At 39.9% G+C, this 19,653-nt stretch overlaps 1 protein-coding gene across 13 annotated transcripts in view; it reads left to right on the plus strand.

The window, feature by feature from the left end:
- Cacnb2 (calcium voltage-gated channel auxiliary subunit beta 2) overlaps positions 1 to 19,653 on the plus strand; it is a 345,468-nt gene that overhangs the window by 194,851 nt on the left and 130,964 nt on the right. Inside the window, exon 1 of one of the 13 annotated variants that reach the window (XM_039095299.2) lies at positions 1,429 to 8,454. The exons of 11 other annotated variants lie outside the window; for them this stretch is intronic. In XM_039095299.2, the coding sequence (XP_038951227.1) occupies positions 8,404 to 8,454 (51 nt within the window). In that variant the 5' untranslated portion in view covers positions 1,429 to 8,403. Of the gene's footprint in view, positions 1 to 1,428; positions 8,455 to 19,653 lie in introns of those variants that run through there. One more of the 13 variants, XM_006254303.5, reaches the window with a different exon arrangement.

Consider the following 19,653-nt stretch of genomic DNA (forward strand, 5'->3'; position numbering starts at 1 on the left):
TGGTTGGTTGGTTGGTTGGTTGGTTAGTTGGTTGGTTGGTTGGTTGGTTGGTTAGTTGATTGGCTGGTTGGTTGGTTGGTTGGTTGGTTGGTTAGTTGGTTGGTTGGTAGCCTACCTGGTTGGCTGGCTGGCTGGTTGACTGACTGGATAGATGGATGGATGGATGGATGGATGGATGGATGGATGGATGGATGGATGGATGGATGGATGGATTGATGGCTAGGTGGCTGGATGGCTACTTGGTTGGTTGGTTGGTTGGTTAGTTAATTGCCTACCTGGCTGTCTAGGTGGCTAGATGGCTGGCTGGTTGGTTGGCTGGTTGGTTGGTTGGTTAGTTAGATGGCTGCTTGGTTGTTGGGGTTTTGTTGTTGTTGTTGTTTTCTTTGTTTGTTTGTTTTGTTTTGTTTTTCCCTTGAAGGAACCAGCAGAATGATCAAGCTAAATGGACAGATTTCTTTTAGAGAAATATTAGACTTGGACTCATCAAAAGAATGAATGCTTGTCTAAGACCTTATAGGCCTACACAGACATAATTTTGAGGGCTATTTTTCACATAAAACTGAAGACATTTGCATTCTGCCAGCTGAAACAATCCTGTTTGGCAAAGTCATTTGCATTTCTATAGGATTATTGTTTACTGTCTGCTTCCACAGAAACACAAATTATCCAGGTTGGGGGTGGGGTGGGATGTCGTAAAACTGAGCAAAGCCTATATGAACTTAGAGACTGACACAGGAGGCACAGGGTCTAAATGAGTCTGCACCATGTCCTCTGAATACACACATAATAGTTTTCAGTTTGGTACTTTTATGGGATTCTGGAATGTGAGATGAGTAGGTCTCTGGTTCTTTTTTCTTTTCTTTTCTAAGGATCTAGAAGCCACACTTCTTTTTTTTTTTTTTGGTTCTTTTTTTTTTTTTTCGGAGCTGGGGACTGAACCCAGGGCCTTGCGCTTCCTAGGCAAGCGCTCTACCACTGAGCTAAATCCCCAACCCTTTTCTTTTCTTTTCTTTTCTTTCTTTCTTTCCTTCTTTCTTTCTTTCTTTCTTTTTTTTTAGGAGACAAGGGGGTAGGGCAAAAGAGGTAGAAGAGAAAAAGAAAAGAGAGGAGAAGAAAGAGCAAGTTTCTGATTCTTATATTTTTGGTTGTGAGCCAAGCCTTTAATGATTGAGTGAGCTATCTCTGCAGCCCAAGGTCTCTGACTCTTAATGCCTTCTCTTCGGGCTCTCTTAGTTTTCTATCAGCTTGTCTTGTCCAACTTCAAAATGATAGTGTTTTTTTTTTTTTTTTTTGTCTTCTGATACTTTAGTTTTGTCATGTTTTGTTGTCATCTTAGAAGGATGTTCTTTTTTATATAAATTTATTTTTATTTATTTAATGTATCTGAGTGCTATATCTGCATGTACACCTGCATGCCCAAAGACAGCATCATATCCCATTATAGATGGTTATGAGCCACATGGTTGCTGGCAATTGAACTCAGGACCTCTAGAAAAGCAGGCAGTGAATGCTCTTAACTGCTGAGCCATCTCTCCAGCCTGCCTGTTCTTATCTAATAAGAGACTAAAAGGGAATAGATCCTGATGGGAGAGGAAATGAAGAGGAACTGGAAGGAGTAGAGAGAGGGGAAACTATACTCAGATTATATTGTATGAGAAAAGAACCTCTATTTAATAAAATAATAAAACATATAATATATATGTATGTGGATAGACAAACAGACAGAGAAATATTAGATAGTAAATAAAGGTTTAGGGCTAAAGTATAGCTCAGTGATGGGGCCCTTACCTAGAGTATATGAATATAGAGTATATTCCACCCATCACTACAAGAATAAAATAAACAATTTCTCTAGAAAGTTATTCTTGATTGCCTGTTTGACACTTAACACTAGGAAGAAAATAAATTGTTTTTGAGATTAAAACAGTAGAAAGTTTTGAAAAGTACTAAATTTATAAAAAGAAAAGTCTACAGACCACAATGAGAGTTAGTATTCATAATTTCTTACAAGCTTTTACTAAAGTTTTAAAAATGAAGTTTTTACTGTAAAGGAAAAATTGATTTTGTATTCTGTTTCCTTTTACTATCATATTTATGCACATTATCTAACTAAAATGTTAAATGACACACAACAGTGGATTTCAACTCTGGTACCAGTACTGCAGAGGTGGAAACAGAAGTTTCAGAAGTCGCAGGCTACTTAAAAAGTTTCAGGGTAGGGCTGGAGAGATGGCTCAGCGGTTAAGAGCTCCAACTGCTCTTCCAGAGGTCCTGAGTTCAATTCCCAGTAACCACATGGTGGCTCACAACCATCTGTAATGAGGTCTGGTGTGTATGAAGACAGCTACAGTGTACTTGTATACATTAAATAAATAAATCTTTAAAAAAAAAAAAAAGTTTCAGGGTAATGGTTGCTCGGCCTTTGGCTAAGATCAAGTGTAAAAGGTTTCAGGGCATACTGGTAAACCTAGCAAGACCCTTCTTCAGAGAGGGAGTACAGTGGGGACAGAAGAGAAAAGGGATTAAAACAAAGAGGGAGAGAAGAAGGGAAAAGAAGTTTTATATTCTCACAGATATTTTAGTGTTCTAGCTATGAATCTTTTAATAATGTTTCCTAATTTTCTACCATTTACTATATCAAATATTTTAGAATACAAACTATACATACTAATACATTATTCAATCATATAACTATGCCTAATGAAGAAACAATATAAAGTTTGCCCTTCCTACCCCCAAATACATTCCTCTGGAAAGATAATCGCTATCCTATTGTTCGATGACAAAACATTTCCTGTAGAGACCCAGCATGTCCACTGACCCCATCTAGCAAGTCCACCACAAACCAAATATGGACACCATCAAAGCCCAACTTGGTAAACCAATGAGTTTAATTGAGGTTACTTACAGGAGCAGAAATGACTCAAAGACAGCTGCCTAATTAAGGTCCAGCCCTGCATAGGCAACAGCTCATAAAAAGTTGGGAATTGGAACACACTGTGCAGCCTGCGAGCAGCTCACATGTTGGAGAGTGTACCTTCCAAGTGACTCTGGTCTAAACTTTCGACAGGCAGGTTCAGCTAGTTAGGGTTTCTTCTGGGCAGTTGGTCTGGTCCCAGAGCCCTCTTCTTTACAGTTTGGCTTATCTAGGAGTGACTCTCAAAAGCTTTATTGCTTACCCTGAGAGGGAGGTTCCTAATGAGTCTCCTCAGATTCAGGGACTTCCTGAATTTATTTTGAATTGTTTTCAACCCGCTTAAAGAGCTCCCCTGTAGGATGGAATTTTTCAACTTGGGAGGAAACTGTTATACAACACCTGAATTTAATATTCATTGCTTTTCATATTTAATCTTCATATATATGTAAATCAAGTTGTTATTAGTTATTCGAGAGTTCCATACAAGCATGTATTGATGATGTCTGTCTCTTTTTCCCAATTCTTCCCCAATTCACTCTCCCTTTCTCCACCTACTCACTTAGTATCTTTTTTTTTTTTATATAGTATCTTTTTTTTTTTTTATAAACCTTCAAGACCAGTTTTGTGCTGCACCCATACTCTTGGATATGTGATCTTCTACTGGCGAATTTCCCAAGGACCACATTCTTAGATCCCCCCCCAACTCCCTACCCCTCTCACTGTCTCTCTTCGTCTCTGTCTCTTACTCTCTCTACCTTTCCACCTCTCTCTCTCTCTCTCTCTCTCTCTCTCTCTCTCTCTCTCAGCAGCCAAAACTTGCCAGTGGTACCATAGCTTTGGGAGAGATTCAGTACCCATCTTCTGTCTCCTTGCTGTGATTTGATCTGGCTTGGGATTGCACAAGATTTTTATGTGCTGTAGCAACCACTGTGAGGGTTTTTTTTGTTTTGTTTTTACCACCTGCATAAAGTACATACTATTTTTTGCATACTTGGAAACTTTACACCATAGTTTTTTTTAAAAGATTGAGAGGCTGTAAAAGAAGGCTCCAAAGAACTCTTATTGCTTTTACAGGGTTGAATTCCAAGAACTTATAATCATCTTTGATTCCAGTTCCAGGAGATCCTTGGGCATGAGGGATACACTTGGTACACACATATATACGTGCAGGCAAAATACATACATACATACATACATACATACATACATACATACATACATATATGATAAATAAATTTATCTAAATTTTAGATAAATCTAAAATAAATTAAACTTTTCAGAAAGGTTAGGGTATAGGTTGGTGATAGAAGATGTGCTTAGCATGTATAAGGTTCTAATGTGATGCTTAGCACTAAAAAAAATTAAGGTATGCAACATTATGTTTTGATGTGCACCTTCATCTTTCAACACTTAGAGAAATCAATTAAAAATGGACTCCAGAGTAGAGCGCTTGCCTAGGAAGCGCAAGGCCCTGGGTTCGGTCCCCAGCTCCGAAAAAAAGAACCAAAAAAAAAAAAAAAAAAAAAAATGGACTCCAGCACTCACCGTGCAACCCGAAACCATAAAGCCAGAAGAAAGCATGAGGAATGTGTTTCCTGATACTGGTGGTGGTGATGATTATTTCAAATCTCAGGCCAAAAACTTAGAGGAACAGAAAGCAACCGTTAGTAAGTGAGACTACAGCAAGTGAAGTAATCTCTTATTAGCAAACAAAACCGTCAACAGCATGAAAAGAGCCTGGGAGGGAAGTACTACAAACCATATAGTTAACAAAAGATTAATATCCAAGATAAGCTAGAAAAGATAGTATATCACAGCCCAAAAACAACAACAACAGCAGCAAGAAGAAGAAAACAAAACAAAACAAAAACCCCTGCTCAATTAAGAAAAATAGGCAAAACATGTCAGTAGACACTACAAAGACATAAATAGGCCCAGGAGTATTGTAGGGACAGTTATTCCACTCAGGACACCTCAAGACCACATTCTCAGCACAAAGGAGACTTATTGGCCCCTGAAGGACAAAGGGCAGGGACTAAAAAACAAAAATGAGAGATAAAGGATAAGGGAGAATCTGAAGTAGCAAGAAGGAGGGAAGGGGTATTTGTCCTGGAGGAGACACAAAGTACTGCCTCCCGATAGAGAGGAGACAAACATAGCCCGTAGGAAAATGGCAGTTTATGAAGGTAAAAGGGGAAACCCTGTATTAAGATGAGGCGCTTAATTTTAATTTGACATGTTAATTAGGTGAGCCAAAGGAGGCATTGGATTGCTGGACTTCATTCAATACTTTGATAGCTGGACCTTGGTTCTCACCCTCTGGAGGAGGAAGTGACCTAATAAGGGAATGGACCTTGGTGGCCAGCTTTAGGAATCTAATCTCATGGCTTTTTTAGCAAGGCAGAGAGAATGCAAGAGAGGGGCGAGGCCCTGCCAGAGCCTTGTTTGACATGCTTGGGCTGGCTAGAGTCCCTTTGGGTGCTGGAAAGGTATTGAACATTATCAGAAAAATAGCTGTTTAAAATACAATGAGAGATCACCTCAAACTTGTGAGCTTAGTGGCTTCCAAGATACAGTGTGGGTTGACTGTAGAGAAGAGGGCACAATTGTACACATGGGTTGCTAGGGTTGTGCTACTCCGTGACTTTGTGTATTGGGGTCCAGGCATGGCCTCACAAACCACTTGATCAGTCAGACAGGGATAGTTTATTGAGCATTCACTCCAGGGCTGACTGATCAGAGATACAGCCTAGACTCAGGAACTAGACTTTGACCCCAATCCCACAGAGCTTTTAGGCCTGAAACCCACAAACATCCTTGCCAATTTATTCTAACAGTCTGGAATTATGGGTAGGGGACTTCCTTAGGAACATGTCTTTGTAGTACACTTATCCTGTCCTCATTGGTTGGGTTATTCAACTGTGGCACGGTAACTTGACTTGCCTAGCATTCATGTCCCAACAAGCCAACCAGGATGTCAGGTACCCACGTACATACATGTCTCTTTCTGCCAAGTAGGGTGTCAATCCCAAGGAGGTCTTGTGTCCAAGAATAAGTTCCCAGTAACAAATCCATGAGAATGTTTCCTGTAACAGCATAAAATGTCTGGCTATACAGGCAACAGTTACCCAGGCCTTAACATGTACTTAACTTCTAGAATCTCAGTCATTTGCTTTCAATACAAAATAGTGCATCTCAGTTTGTTCACTTGCTTTTCTATTTAAGTCACTTCTAGTTTTTGGTTCACTGCAGCCATGAAGATAGTGCCCAACTGCCTGCTTGGTAATCTGTAATGTTGACTCTGGGTATGTAGCGTCAGATCCCAGTCTCCAAAGGGATTCGTGCCTAGAGCCTCCTGTATTCCAAAACCCATGGATATTGAAGTCCCTTGTGTAAAACAGCTTTCTTCATGCTGCCTATCAAGTATGCGTATTGTGTACAGCACCTGTGGATTGCTAATAACACTCAACACATTGTAATGCTGGTAATAGTTTTTAGTTTGATGGCTTATTTAGGGAACTTACCGTAAATAATAGGGGACAATTGGGGACTTATACATTTTTGTTAAATTTTTATCTAAAAAGTACGGGTTCAATACAGATACAAGTTCTTCAAATGGTTAGTTGATTCCATAGACGCCGAGCCCACAGATAGACGGACTACTGAATTGTGTGGATGTAGAGCCCAAGGCTTGAGACCCTACAACTTCAGCATCAGGGCACCTCTTAGGCTGAAGCTTTGTGAAGCCACCTCACCATCCTAAGTTCTGGAAGCCACTGGACTGTTCTTCGTTTTAAGGATTGTATATAAATGGAGTGGCACAGTACAAACCTATGTCCCCAGGGTGAACCGAATGGACCTGTCACCTGTAGTTGTTGTCAGGGGCTGACAAACTTCTCTCGAGCATCACTGTGAAATACCGAAGGCTTCATGAGTGGGTCCCACGACACCCCGTCACTACTCTACCCCGCTGTAAGACATCTCCACAATGAGATGTCTTCATAATCTGAGTTAACTTAAGTAGAAACGTCCTAATTTTCATTTTTTGTCACAAAATGCCCTTCTGGTTTGGATATGGATTTGTTGTTTGTTTGTTTGTTTGTTTGTTGTTTGGGTTTCTTTTTGCCCATCATTTACAAATGGGAAACACCTAGTCCAGTGACTCAGATCTCTAATCCTAGCTCTTTGGGAGACTGAGGTAAAGCCAACCTGAGCTACACAGCAAATAAAGAGCTAGCCAGAGCAATTTAGTGAGACCCTGTCATTAAATTCAAAACTGAAACTTCTAGAAAACATACCTATAGCTTTGTAGGTTGGCAATTGCCTTTGTCATTCTCCGCCTTACTCTTTGCTCTGGGTTTTCTCAGGGGAGATAAGGGGGCAGCTGAGAAAGCCAAAGAGATTTGCCTATCTACACTTCTCCCAGCAACTCTGCAGGAATTACTGGCATGCAGTCACTGACTGCCTTTCATGTGGGGCTAGAGATTTGAATTCAGGCCCTCACATTGTAGCCAGCCCTCTCCCCCACTAAGCCACCTGTTTATATTTCCCAGATAGTAGCCCTTTGTCATATGCATTGTACCAAGGACCTCAGGACCCAGCAGTGTTTGCTTCTTTTGTGCAAAGTGTGTGTGATTTCTTGATTGGCTGGTTGCTTTTTCTTGTTGCTGGAAATTGAGATAGGGTCTGGTTTTTGTAACCCAGGCTTGCTTTAAACTCACAGGCCTTCTTCAAACTCTGAGTACGGGGACTTTAAGCCACCACACCTGGATTGAAAGAAATGTCTTTGGAAGATAATTCTTCGATCTTAGATAAAATCAATTTAACCAAGCAGTATTTGGCTGTAGTAAATGTACTTATGAGCTCGGAGAATTTGGAAGACAAGAAGAGAGGAAAAAAAAAAAAAAACAAAAAATAAAACAAACAAAAAAAAAACCCCGAAACTACTTTCATGAATTTAAAAAGAAAAGTCTTTCTTCATTGGTTAGAAGTATGTTTTCACTTTTCTCCAACTCTTTCAGGATAGTAGTTGAATTCTGACAGCATATCCGGTTGTGCAATCTATTGTTCTATACAGCAGAAAGTAGCTTTCAAAGCCCTGGTGTGGCCAGTGCTGCCCGAAGGCATGCATCTGATATTAATGAAGTGTTACTTTGCTTTGACAAGTTTACAGGCGTCCCTCTTCTGAGCCAGCTGACGCAATTAAAAGTAGGAAAAGACCCTCCCACTTGGCACTGCTAACTGACTGTGATGGGCTCCTCTGCCTTGCTTGAAGTGGTCCTGAAATCAGAGAGAACTTTTGACATCTGAAGTACGTTAGGAAGTCATGAAGTCATACTGACTAAGATCACACTTCGGGGAGAACCGTAGCCCGTGGCATGCTCCAGATCCGCACGGCGAGGCAAAGCCACCTTTAGCTGGTACCTGGTTCTCGCGCCTGTAGACTATTTCTCCAGCGTTCTGCACCCTGTTGGAACCGGTCTGGCATGCTTGACAGGCAGTTGGTGTCTTCTCAGACTCAATCCAGTATTCCTGGGGTAAGCAGGAGGGGCGGGGGGGGGGGGGGGGAACTGTTCTGATGAGCTGTGTGCTTTGGAGAGAAATAGCGACGTTTTAATAAGCCCAAGCTACAATTGTGCTAGCTGCTATGCTGTGTTAAAAAAAAAAAATTCTCGTCCTTGCCGGAAATATCATATGTGTTGTTTGTTTGAATACTGAGGTGGGCTATGCAATTAAAACAGTAACTCTAGTTTTAAACTTAATCTTGCTGAGATTCCATTAGTAACTGGAAGAGGGAGCTTGGGTCAAGGGACTTGATGAGGAGAAAAATGCTTTTCTGGCCTGGAGCAGGCACTTGTTGCCGAGCACTCTGACCACATGGGCACTGCTTAGGCTTCGGTCTGTCTTTCTGAGAGTTTTCTATATAAATTGAGGTGCCTTGACTTCAAGTGTTTCAAATTTAGACTATATTGCAGTTTATGTTGTTTTTTTTTATTTTATTTTATGAAGTCCTAAAAGGAGAGTCTAATATTTAAAATACTCAAAGAAGGAGCTTTACCTTGCAAAGAATGTTAGAATCTTCCTCAAATTCAGAACTTTTACAGAAAACATTATATATTACTAATGATACTTAAAGCATGTTTTTATAATATAATTTTATAATACTCATCAAGTTGTTATTATACTCCAACTGCATTGTCTAAGATTAAGAATAATGATGTCTGTTTTTAAGGAGAATTTTCAAGCAAATCACAAATTACTTATGATATTACTATTTATTATTATTATTATTATTATTATTTTTCTGAGAAAGCTTTAGGGAAAAGAACATTGCCAACAATGAAATTGGAGCTCATGATTACTAGTCAGAAGTTACAAGTATGATTAGCAGGATGCACAAATATTTTTTAATCAATTAAATACGGATTGTCTAAAAGTTCTTTCTGGGTTTCCTGGTTGCTTCAACCTACAGTGCTGTTAGTGCGAGAGGAGAAAATACATGCAAAGAACATAGCTGTGTGCTGCTCGTTTGCTCTGGATACCATCCTATAAGAATATTAGCACAGCCAGTAAACCTGAGGGCACTGGACTTAATTCCGTGTGGTTCATGACTATGGTTTAGTGACTCGTGACTGGATTTCACTGTATGCTTTCTAAAGATACAGAACTTTCTCCTTGTGTTGGTACACATTCAGTTTTATGTGCTGGCACGCTGGGGATGTAGCCCAGCGGTAGAGCCCTTGCCTAGGATGCACAATGCACTGGGTTCAGTCCCCAAGGCTCAAAGTAAAATGGTCAATGGTTGTAGTTATGTTCCTCAAGGCTCTATTGTGGCTGACAATTTGTTGGATGGTCACAAAGGGTTTCTGGATGCTAGACACCTGATATATTAGCCAAATTTTAAAACGCTGTGTGTGATATAGAAATGAGTCGACACCTGCTTAGGTGTTCCTGTTTTCAGTGACACCTGGAATAATCAATCATTTTATGGTAAGCTTGCTTGCTTTCTAAGAATACTATCCACTTCATTTTTTTTTCCTACAGAGAAATGGAAATTCAGAATGTTTAACTCACAATCCGAATTCTGAGAGCATTCTACTGACGATTTTGAGTCATTTCAGCAGAGAAAATGTGGACAATAATGCCAGGGGAATGTAACAGTAGATTTAACAGTAGTGGTAATCTGTGTGACTCTAAATGAGTAGTTTATCCTATGTTAAATTTATTCCTGTCTTGAAGGACTGAAGAATCTGTCCAAGGCAATTGGTTCTTTTAAACTTCCTTCCCAATCCCAGACTTTCTGTTCCCTTTGACCTGGATAGTTCTCATTTTAGGGTTTTGTTATTGTTTGGTAGGTTTTGGGGACCATCTTTCTATGTAGTTCAGGTTAGCCTAAAACTCATGATCTTCATGCTTCAGCTTCCCGAGTGCTGGGATAGTGGACAAGCACCAGCATACCTCACTTGCTTACTTTTGAGGCAGAGTTTTACAAAATGTTTTATCTGCCTTGTCCTTAAACTCCCAATGTCCTTGCCTCAGCTGCCTGCATTCCCAGAATGAGAGATCTATGTAGTTTGTGCTTCTATAGGACTCATAAACGATTGGATATTTAAGTATATCCAATATGAATAATTAAAGTTTAAAGTAATACTTCATCAAAACTCTCTTCTATCTTGTGTAACACTTTTAATGTAGTAGTCCTTAACTTTTCTCCAGTAATGATAGAAAACTTTCTCTCATGATTAAATAGTCACGCAGAGAATTTTTCATAGGTATGTTGACACACATGTCATTATACATATTTAAATATATATTATAGAAGTGCTTTGGAGACTATAAGAAACCACATGGGCTTTATTTTTGCTTTAATTCATGTATGATTTCATGCTCTATCTGTTTTTACTGAAGTTATCTCAAATCCCAAGTACGTGAATGCATGTTTGAAAAATCATTTAATTTTCATCGTCTATTGAAATGGAATGGGCATGCATTTTGTACACTTTTCAATTCAGAAGACAAACAAACATATGTATCTGCCTCAGACTCAGTACACCTGCCACTTGTCATGTCTTCTGGAATTGCGGGCTCAGGAGTTGCTTGACAACAATGTATTTGGTGGCTGGAATTGTGTTCCGTTATTGTTAGACCAAGAGTGTTACTTCCTCCGTGTCATTACACACTTTCCTCCATGTGACAATGACCTCTGGTGTGTGCAAGCCTTTCTGACTCGTTTTAAATAGCAACCAAAGTGTTTCTATGACTTCTGCTTACAGCAAGTGTTTGGATCTTGTCAGACTTGACACTGGATTCTATACATTCCCCTTACTGCACGGGAAGTTTGGCAAGTATTGAGTTCTTATTTTTGACATCAGTAATATTAGGAATAATCATATCCATTTTTAAGAGAATTTAAAGCAAGCCAGAGTGCACATAGACTCTGATTATATGGGATGGTGTTTAGAGTTATTAAAGGAATATGTAGACCTTCCCACATTTTCTGAAATGACTAGGAATGAAGGAAGGTGGCTTTGCAAAACAAACTGATATGCATGAAAGGCAGCAGGGGACTGATGGATTTTACTTACACATCAGAAGAATAAGGGCTCCTGTGGGAAGTGGACTCCTCTTTGGGTTTCTGTAGCTTCTTTATTAAATACTGGCCTGAGCCTATTTTACTACCAAACAATGAAGAAGCAGTGTTTAGGTGTAGAACAAAGAGGATGACGGGAGTTTAACATTCCAAGAGAACTGACTTTATTCTTTCTTCTTTGATGAGGAGAGCAACTCAAGCAATTATTTGGGACAGTACTGTTCCAGCTATCTTATGGTCCCCGCAATGTAGATGGCTCAGCAGGAAGTTTCCCCTTGGTCATTTCACTCAGGAGAAGTATCCAGGGAATCTACACAGGGACATTTGTTCTCTTAAACTTCTTTCAGAAGCCTACACCTTTTCTTGTCTTTGGCCTAGCTCTTGCCCATTTTAGGTTTTCTTGATTGTTTAGTTTAGATTTAGGGAGAGTTTGTACATGAGCATGCATTTCACTTTATTTATGTATTCATAAAGGCATACAGTAGCCTCAGGCTACAGGCTTCTGCATCTTTTTATAAATATATTTTGCATTTAAATGCAAATATTAATGTTAGTAAGGCTTATAAAGGTTTATATAATCCATACATAATATGATTATTACCAACACCATTTGTTGAAGATGCTTTCTTTTTTTCCACTGTATGGTTTTGACTTCTTTGTCAAAAATCAAGTGTCTATAGGTGTGTGCATTTATTTCTGGGTCCTCAACTCCATCCCATTGACTGACCTGTCTGTCTCTGTGCCAATACCATGTGGTTTTCATCACTATTGCTCTGTAGTACAGCTTGAGGTCAGCACAACAAATGTTTTTAGACAACATTTTGAGAGATAATTAAGTCTGGAGTAAATTGTCAGTTCAACTAGACTGGCTAGTCAATGACTTTCAGGGATCAATCTTTCTCTACCCTTCCTAACCCCCAGAGCCCAGGTACAGCCACATATCACCACCCCTGGTCTTTTGTGTGAGTGCCAGGGATCTAAACTCAGGTCTTATGTAGCAAGAACTTAATCAAATGAGCCATTTCTCCAGCCCAGCTATTGGACTTCAGACTATATAGTGGTGACCCCATTGAATAATTTCTATGGACCCAATTCTCAGATGTGGAAATATTTGCACTAAAAGGTATGTTTAAACTTTCTTAATTCTCTCTGGTTCTGCCCTTCATATTTCCTTTTTGGAATGATTTGATTGACAATGCTATGATTACAATATGCTAGCCAGACACAGATATTCAAGAGTCTGAAGCATTGATCATAAAAGCAGCCTTGGTAAGGCCCCATTTAAGAAAATAAAATCAGGCAACCATATAAAACTCTTGCCATTATTCAGATCACCAAGTCATTTGGAGCAAATTGCTGGTAAATGTTGCACAGAATCAGACAAAACAACTTCCGAGGTAAGGTGCAGTTAGCACGGGAACTGACTGTTGCCTCACCTTTGTGCTGTAGTTTTCATTGTCAGGGACAGCTAAACCCAAGAAAGCCTCAAGTCTGCATTGATAAGGAGCTAACAGGGCTTGCATGCCGAAGCTTACCACTGAGCTTCACTACTACACAGGGCTAGTATATTGTAATGTTAGCATTGTCAAACAAATCATTTCAAAAAGAAATATCAAAAACACAGCCAGAGAGAATAAGAATGTTTAAACCTACCTATTGATGCATGTATTTTCACATCTGAGAAATTATTCAATGGGGTCAAAACTATAAAGTCTGAACTCCAGTAACTGGGCTGGAGAAATGGCTCATTTGATTAGGTTCCTCCTACATAGGTGTAAGACCAGAGTTTAGACCCCGAACTCTCACACAAAATCTGGGATTTTTCCATACTGTTTCTTGATAAAGGGCATTGAAGCTATTGCCATTTTGACCTTCATGTAAATCATGTCATTTATTAACCTCGCAAAGGGTAATGACGGGACTTTAGTCTAATTTCTTTGGTTTGGTATCTAACAGCAGTGTTTTAACCATCAAGGCAAACAAAATCTTCTTATGTCATTGTCTAAGGTCCTTATCTACACTACTAGCAGTGTAATGAGTTTATTCTTGTTGGGAAGGTGGGGCCACAGATGCCGGCATCAACCCTACAATGTCCATTATGTTCTGTGATTTTTTTCCTGTCCTCATAGTGACTCAAACCAAACAGGGCTTTGAGCTCCTATGTAATAGGAGAGCAGATCTCAGTGTACTTATAACAAAAGATGTGATTTGACTTTTGATACTAGCCCTGGTCTCTGGGTTTGGACCAATAGTGCTGGGGTAAGTGTTGGGGTGGGGAGGGGGCAGGATCTTTCCAGTTCTGTCACTTCCCACCAGATTTCCTTAAAAGGGTTTGTCACTGAAAAGGGAGCTGGGTTAGTGGCCTTCAAGTCTGAATGACCCTCCTGAACTCACTTCCGGACAGTAGAGAGAACACAGGAACAGAACCACATCCAGCTTTACACTGCTGGGATCCAGGCTCCAGCCCCCACATTTAAGGAACAGTGCTTTTATCTACTGAGCCATCTCTCTAGTTGCAACTTATTTGTTTTAAACATAGAAAGTGAATTTAGTTTAATTTTATTTTTTTTAAATCTCTCCACTGTCCTCTCTAAAAGGTCAGAAAGACCTAAATGTTAAAACTTCCTCTCCTCCTACCTCTCCTCCTCTCCTCACCTCTTCTTCCCCCTCCCTTTTCTCCTCCCCCAGTCTCATACTTTACATCTCAATAGCAGTTTTCCTCCCTCCCCTCCCCAACTCCCTTCCTCTCTTCTAGATCCATTTTTCTTTTGTTTTCCTTCAGAAAAGAGCAATCCTTCCAAGGGTATCAACTGAACACTTCATAGCAAGTTACAACAACTCTAGGCGTAAGTCCACATAATATTATGGTTAGGCAAGTGAACCCAGTTGGAGGAAAACAGTTCTAAGTAGAGAGACATCCCTTGCTCCTACTGTTAAAGGTCCCACAAGAACTTCAGACACAATATTCTTAAATCACCTCAGGATAGCTACTTATCAATCCTCTCCTTGAGGCCTAGGAAGGATTTGAAGAAAGCATATTCAATAAAAATATTGTTTTAGTTCTGTTTTGGTTTTGGGGGCAGTGTAGGCATTTCTGTGGCGTGAAACCCCATGAGAAGGAAATCTCCCTCTTAGATTCAGGTTTGTGGCTGTTTTTGTGATTCAGTTTAATAAGGTTGAATGTTCAATAAAAAATAGTTGGAAGGCTAAGTTCTCCAAAGGCTAAGTTCCACGTCCAAGGTTTTGCATATCCAGCACAGCCTAGCTTCCAGGCTTTTACAGTGGGCTGCGAATAATTTATGCTAATTTGACTTTTGAGTATTTTTGAAAAGAGGTTGTGTAAGTCCTCAAATGCAACAATGTAAAAAAGTCACTTTCCTGTGATGGCCAGGAATATTAATCACCTACACATGATGCATATCAACAACTAAATGAAACTCAATGTGCTCCTGCAGGTCAGGAAATTACTGTGTGCTTCGACTGCAAGATAAAAAGATGCATTAGCAAGTATGCAAGTGCTGGGGAAGGAACAGCCAAGAGTTTTCACATTACAGACAATTTAGGGAACGCTAGGGATACAAATCAGTTGAAGATTTCGAAGTTGTAGAGCTCGCTTTAATTGACCATGCTTGCCGAGTGGCAACAATTACTGAGTCAATTTGCCAACCGCCCCTTTAAAATGATTTAATTAAGATACATATGTTTCTCATTGTAGTCAGAGAGGGAAAACCCAACATGGCTGTGAGGACTCAATTTAAACTTAGTAAAAGTTGATACTTTTAAGAGATCTCAATACTATTGTTTCTTCGTGTTCAAGAACTCACTACTATTGTTTCTTTGTATTCGTAGGAAAATGGTGATTTGAAAGACTATGCCAGGCTGTGGTAAGATTGGACTTCTAAAGAGAACCTCTAGTTCACCTTTCTTCCTGACTTTTAAGGGGTGGGTGGGATACTGTCCTGGAACAAGTTAGCAGATATACTGTTCAAAGCTGTTCATTTAGAGAGACTGGAAAAGCGGTTTTCTCCAATTAATGACTCTTCCCAAGGTAATAAGGGAATGTGTATATGTGTGTGTGTGTGTGTGTGTGTGTGTGTGTGTGTGTGTGTGTGTGTGTGTATAGCAACGACTCCTTTGCTAATTCCATATGGACTTAGGGCTGAAAAAAAATAGATGTCCTTTTAATTTCTATAGCCAAGTAGAATGCTTGACCTCTCTAGGACATTTTCCTGCTTTTGCAGCATAAACTTGACTTTCCAAATGTGAAAGTTAGGCACTGCGTGTAGCCGAGGCAAATGGGACCTGGGCAGCTGATCTTAAGACCAGAACTTTCCTTACTTAGGCAGAGCTAATTCAGATCACCCAATAAACCTCATGTGAAGGTCAACTCAAAATTAAAATCCATTTTCAATCCCCTCTAAGCAAGCCATTATTATAAACTGGGTGTTTCATTGTCAGAGGTGATCAATTAGAAATAAAGAGCCAGGTAATTTTATTTATCGTCTCAACACACTTGCTTTTCAGAAAATGAGAACACAGACTCATTCCCATGGGAATGTATATAAATGTAGAGATATGTCTGTAATAACTGAGTGTATTCTGTTTCTTCCCCCTCCCCATGGAGAAATGTGCACTAGTGACCAGATTTCTCAACAAAATCTATTTTCTTGGCTATTATTTATAAGCATGGATAAAGGTACCTATACTATCCATTCAGTTTCCAGGTGGATTGTGGAGCTAAAGAAAATTCTGTGAGAAAGCCAGCATCATTAAATCAGAAAGATGCTTAAGGAGGGGTTGCTGTGAGCCCAGCTCTTTCTGTGTCCTTGCTGCATATTGGCCATTGCTCCATACCTTAAATCTCTCTACTTATATTTTTAATTAGATGAAAAGAAAACCTTTAAACTTCAGCCAAGAAAATTCAAAATATTTTTCACAATTTTCTTGCCGGTTTTCTGTCCTTTTTATTGTAGAGTGATGTGCACAAGCTGGGAGAAATAACTTGCAAACCATTATTATACATAATTTTCTCTGGCTTTCATACAGAGCAAAGGAAAGAAGGTTAATGAATTTCAGCCTAATAGTAAATCATATTCTAAATTTCCAAATTAAGAAAAACATTATTTTTTCATATAATTTAAAAAATAACAGTCATATTTCTTTCAAAATTGCAAGCCCCTTCATAAAAGGGGGAAATGGGCAGGGTGCATTTTGCTGATCCAGTCACCAGTTCGGCACATTAAAGTTTATACAAAGCTGAAAACCATAGATGGTGATGGGTTGGAGAGATGGCTCAGCAGACAGGAGCACTTACCACTAATGCAGGTTCAGTTCTCAGCACCCACATAGCAGCTTAGAGCCACCTTTACTTTTGGTTCCAGAGGATCTGATGCCTTCTTTCTGGCATCTTCAGGCACGAGGGACAGTGTGATCCCACATATGTGTTAATTCTTTTACACATAATTTAAAAAATTAGTTATACATTGAAAATGCAGAAGTCTTGACTCAGTATTTCAGCTTTTTCCCCTTTTCTGATGATTGCCCAGAGCTAATTTGGAACTTTCTGAAAAGGACTTGTGCCCTGCTGACCAGCCTCTGGCCAATGACATTTTTATACCCTGCTGACCAGCCTCTGGCCAATGACATTTTTATACCCTGCTGATTGTCCCTCTTCGTACACAGGGAAGTTCTCTAGGAGTGATCCAGATTGATTGTATTCAACCCATAAGTGCACGTTAGGGCTCACATCAACCTCATTGTAGTCTATTCTTACCCTGATTAAAGGTCATGTGATCCTTTTTGATACTCATTTTATCCTCCAGATGACAGGTATCCTTCTACACATCCCATCCTATCTCATTGTAGGCTTCTCTGTGAAGCAGGGTATTCATGGCATCTGGTCTTGCTTATGGCAGTGACACTAGGGAACATGGCTGCTCTCTCTCACCAGGCTGTGAAGATAGAGCATGCCCGTGTGAAGGGAATGCTCTCACATGGTGGAAGTTGGCCAGTAACACTGTCACAGAAGGGCACAGATGTAGAGTATGGTGGAATTGATAATTGGGTTGGGAACAATTAACTAGTTGTAACTGGTGCCTAACAAGCATTGAATCCCCTAAAAGCATTCCAGGGGCTCATTGGTAAGAAGCCCCACCCATTCACATTGATTTTCTACCTGCTGTGCTTTCAGAGGAGTTCCATTCTACTAGACTCAAAGGTTTTCCTAACACACACTGCTTAGTTTGCTATTAGAAGGCAAGACTCTGTGTGGAGTTGGTTGTAGAATTGTTTTAGTGCATACTATCACAGGAAATATGCCTATAGCATCCCATAGTCTGTGATATTCTAAGGGAGAAGGTTTTACAAGGATGCTTAGCACTTGGAAGTCACTGGCTAGTATACTAGAGTTTCTCATGTGAGCAAGTGAAGGAGTAGAGTAGATAACTACCATCACAAACTTTGGGAATTGGGTACCAGAGTGTTATTTGAATGCATCGGATACTCTATGCCCTTGCCATTGCTGTGAATTATAGAATTATCTAGTATTGTGTGATGTGTTCACGAATATGTGTGGGCATGGGTAAGAGGGTGCAGGTAGATGTGTGTGTGTGTGTGTGTGTGTGTGTGTGTGTGTGTGTAAGAGGGTGCAGGTAGATATGTGTGTGTGTGTGTAAGAGAGATACAGAGATACAGAGAGACAGAGAGACGAACATAAAGAGAGACAGAGACAGAATATACCTTTTTGTTTTATTTTACTTTGTTTTTCTTATTTTTTGAGACAGTGTCTTTATCTTTCATTGGCCTGTAGCTTCCTGGTAGCTGGCAGGTCAGTTAGCTCTAGAAAATGGCCTGGCTCTGCCACTCTTGCACGTGGATCGCAAATACAAAGCACCACACCTGGATTTTCTTCTCCTCTCCTCACCTCCTCTCTCTTGTTCTTTTTGCCCTTCTCTTCCTCCTCTGACCCTCCTCCCCTTTCTTCTTCCTCTCCAGCTCCATCTTCCATTGTATATGGACTCTACTGGCTGAGCTATCTCTCTAGCCCCAATTATAGGATACTTTAATGAACTTACTTTTCTTAGTCAAATGTTATAAGTCATTTGGCAATAGGAAAGTGTGGGTTTTTCTATAGAAAGTTGATGAAAGAAATCTTCGAATATTTTTGTGTAGAAAAGCGTAATTCCTAGACAATAATATGACTTGTCCTTTAGTTTTAGATAATGATATACTTTAAAAGGAAATTTGAACTTCAAAACTGTGCATGACTTTTACATAAACACTAAATATTCTATAGACTTAAGAAATTTCGGTTAGGGGCAAGAATCTTCTCGAGTGTTTTTAGCGCACTATCAACTTCTTTTTTACATTTGTTTATTTGTTTTGCATGTGCATGCATAAGTATGGTTATGTGTGTCATGGCAAAAGACCACTCGCTCAGTCAGTTCCTCCTTTCACCATGTGGATTGTGATAATGGAACTGAGGTCATCTGGTGTGCTGTTCAGTGAGCTACCCCTTTGGCTCCCGTGTCTTCATAAACTAAGAGTGTATGCTTTTCCTTTGTTCATGGACGACCAATCTGTGGAGATTCAGTATATGATGCATATCAAAATAAAATGAGCCACTGAAACATCAAGAACTAATTGGAGGGGGGGAATAAAGCAAATATTTGATGAGAGAGAATATAAGGCTCTGGGGTGTAGCAGGATGTTTTTGCTACCCTGCTTTAAGGTCTAGGCAGAACACACTACCAGCCCCTGCCCAGAGAATATTGGATCCATGGATAAAAAACATACAGATACAGACACACACACATGCATACACACACACACACACACACACACACACACACACACACACACACACCGCCTCTGGATGAGACTCTTGATGAGGTCCCATGCAGGACTGTCCAACCTTTGCCATTGTGATATGACCTGGAGATGTATTGTGTTTCCACATTTCATCCAGTATTACTTGCTCACATGGACTACACACTGGACTCTGTCTTCCCCGGCCACCTTTCTGTGCTCCAGGTCAGAAGGCTGTGGGAGTCTTCTGGGGAGAGAAAAATAGCACTTGATCTCACACACTTGTGTTCAGGCATAAAGCCAGATAGAAGTAGATTAGTCAGCTGTTTAGGCTTCCACT

This window comes from Rattus norvegicus, chromosome 17, assembly GCF_036323735.1.
Source record: "Rattus norvegicus strain BN/NHsdMcwi chromosome 17, GRCr8, whole genome shotgun sequence".
In the NCBI taxonomy this organism is placed as follows: domain Eukaryota; kingdom Metazoa; phylum Chordata; class Mammalia; order Rodentia; family Muridae; genus Rattus; species Rattus norvegicus.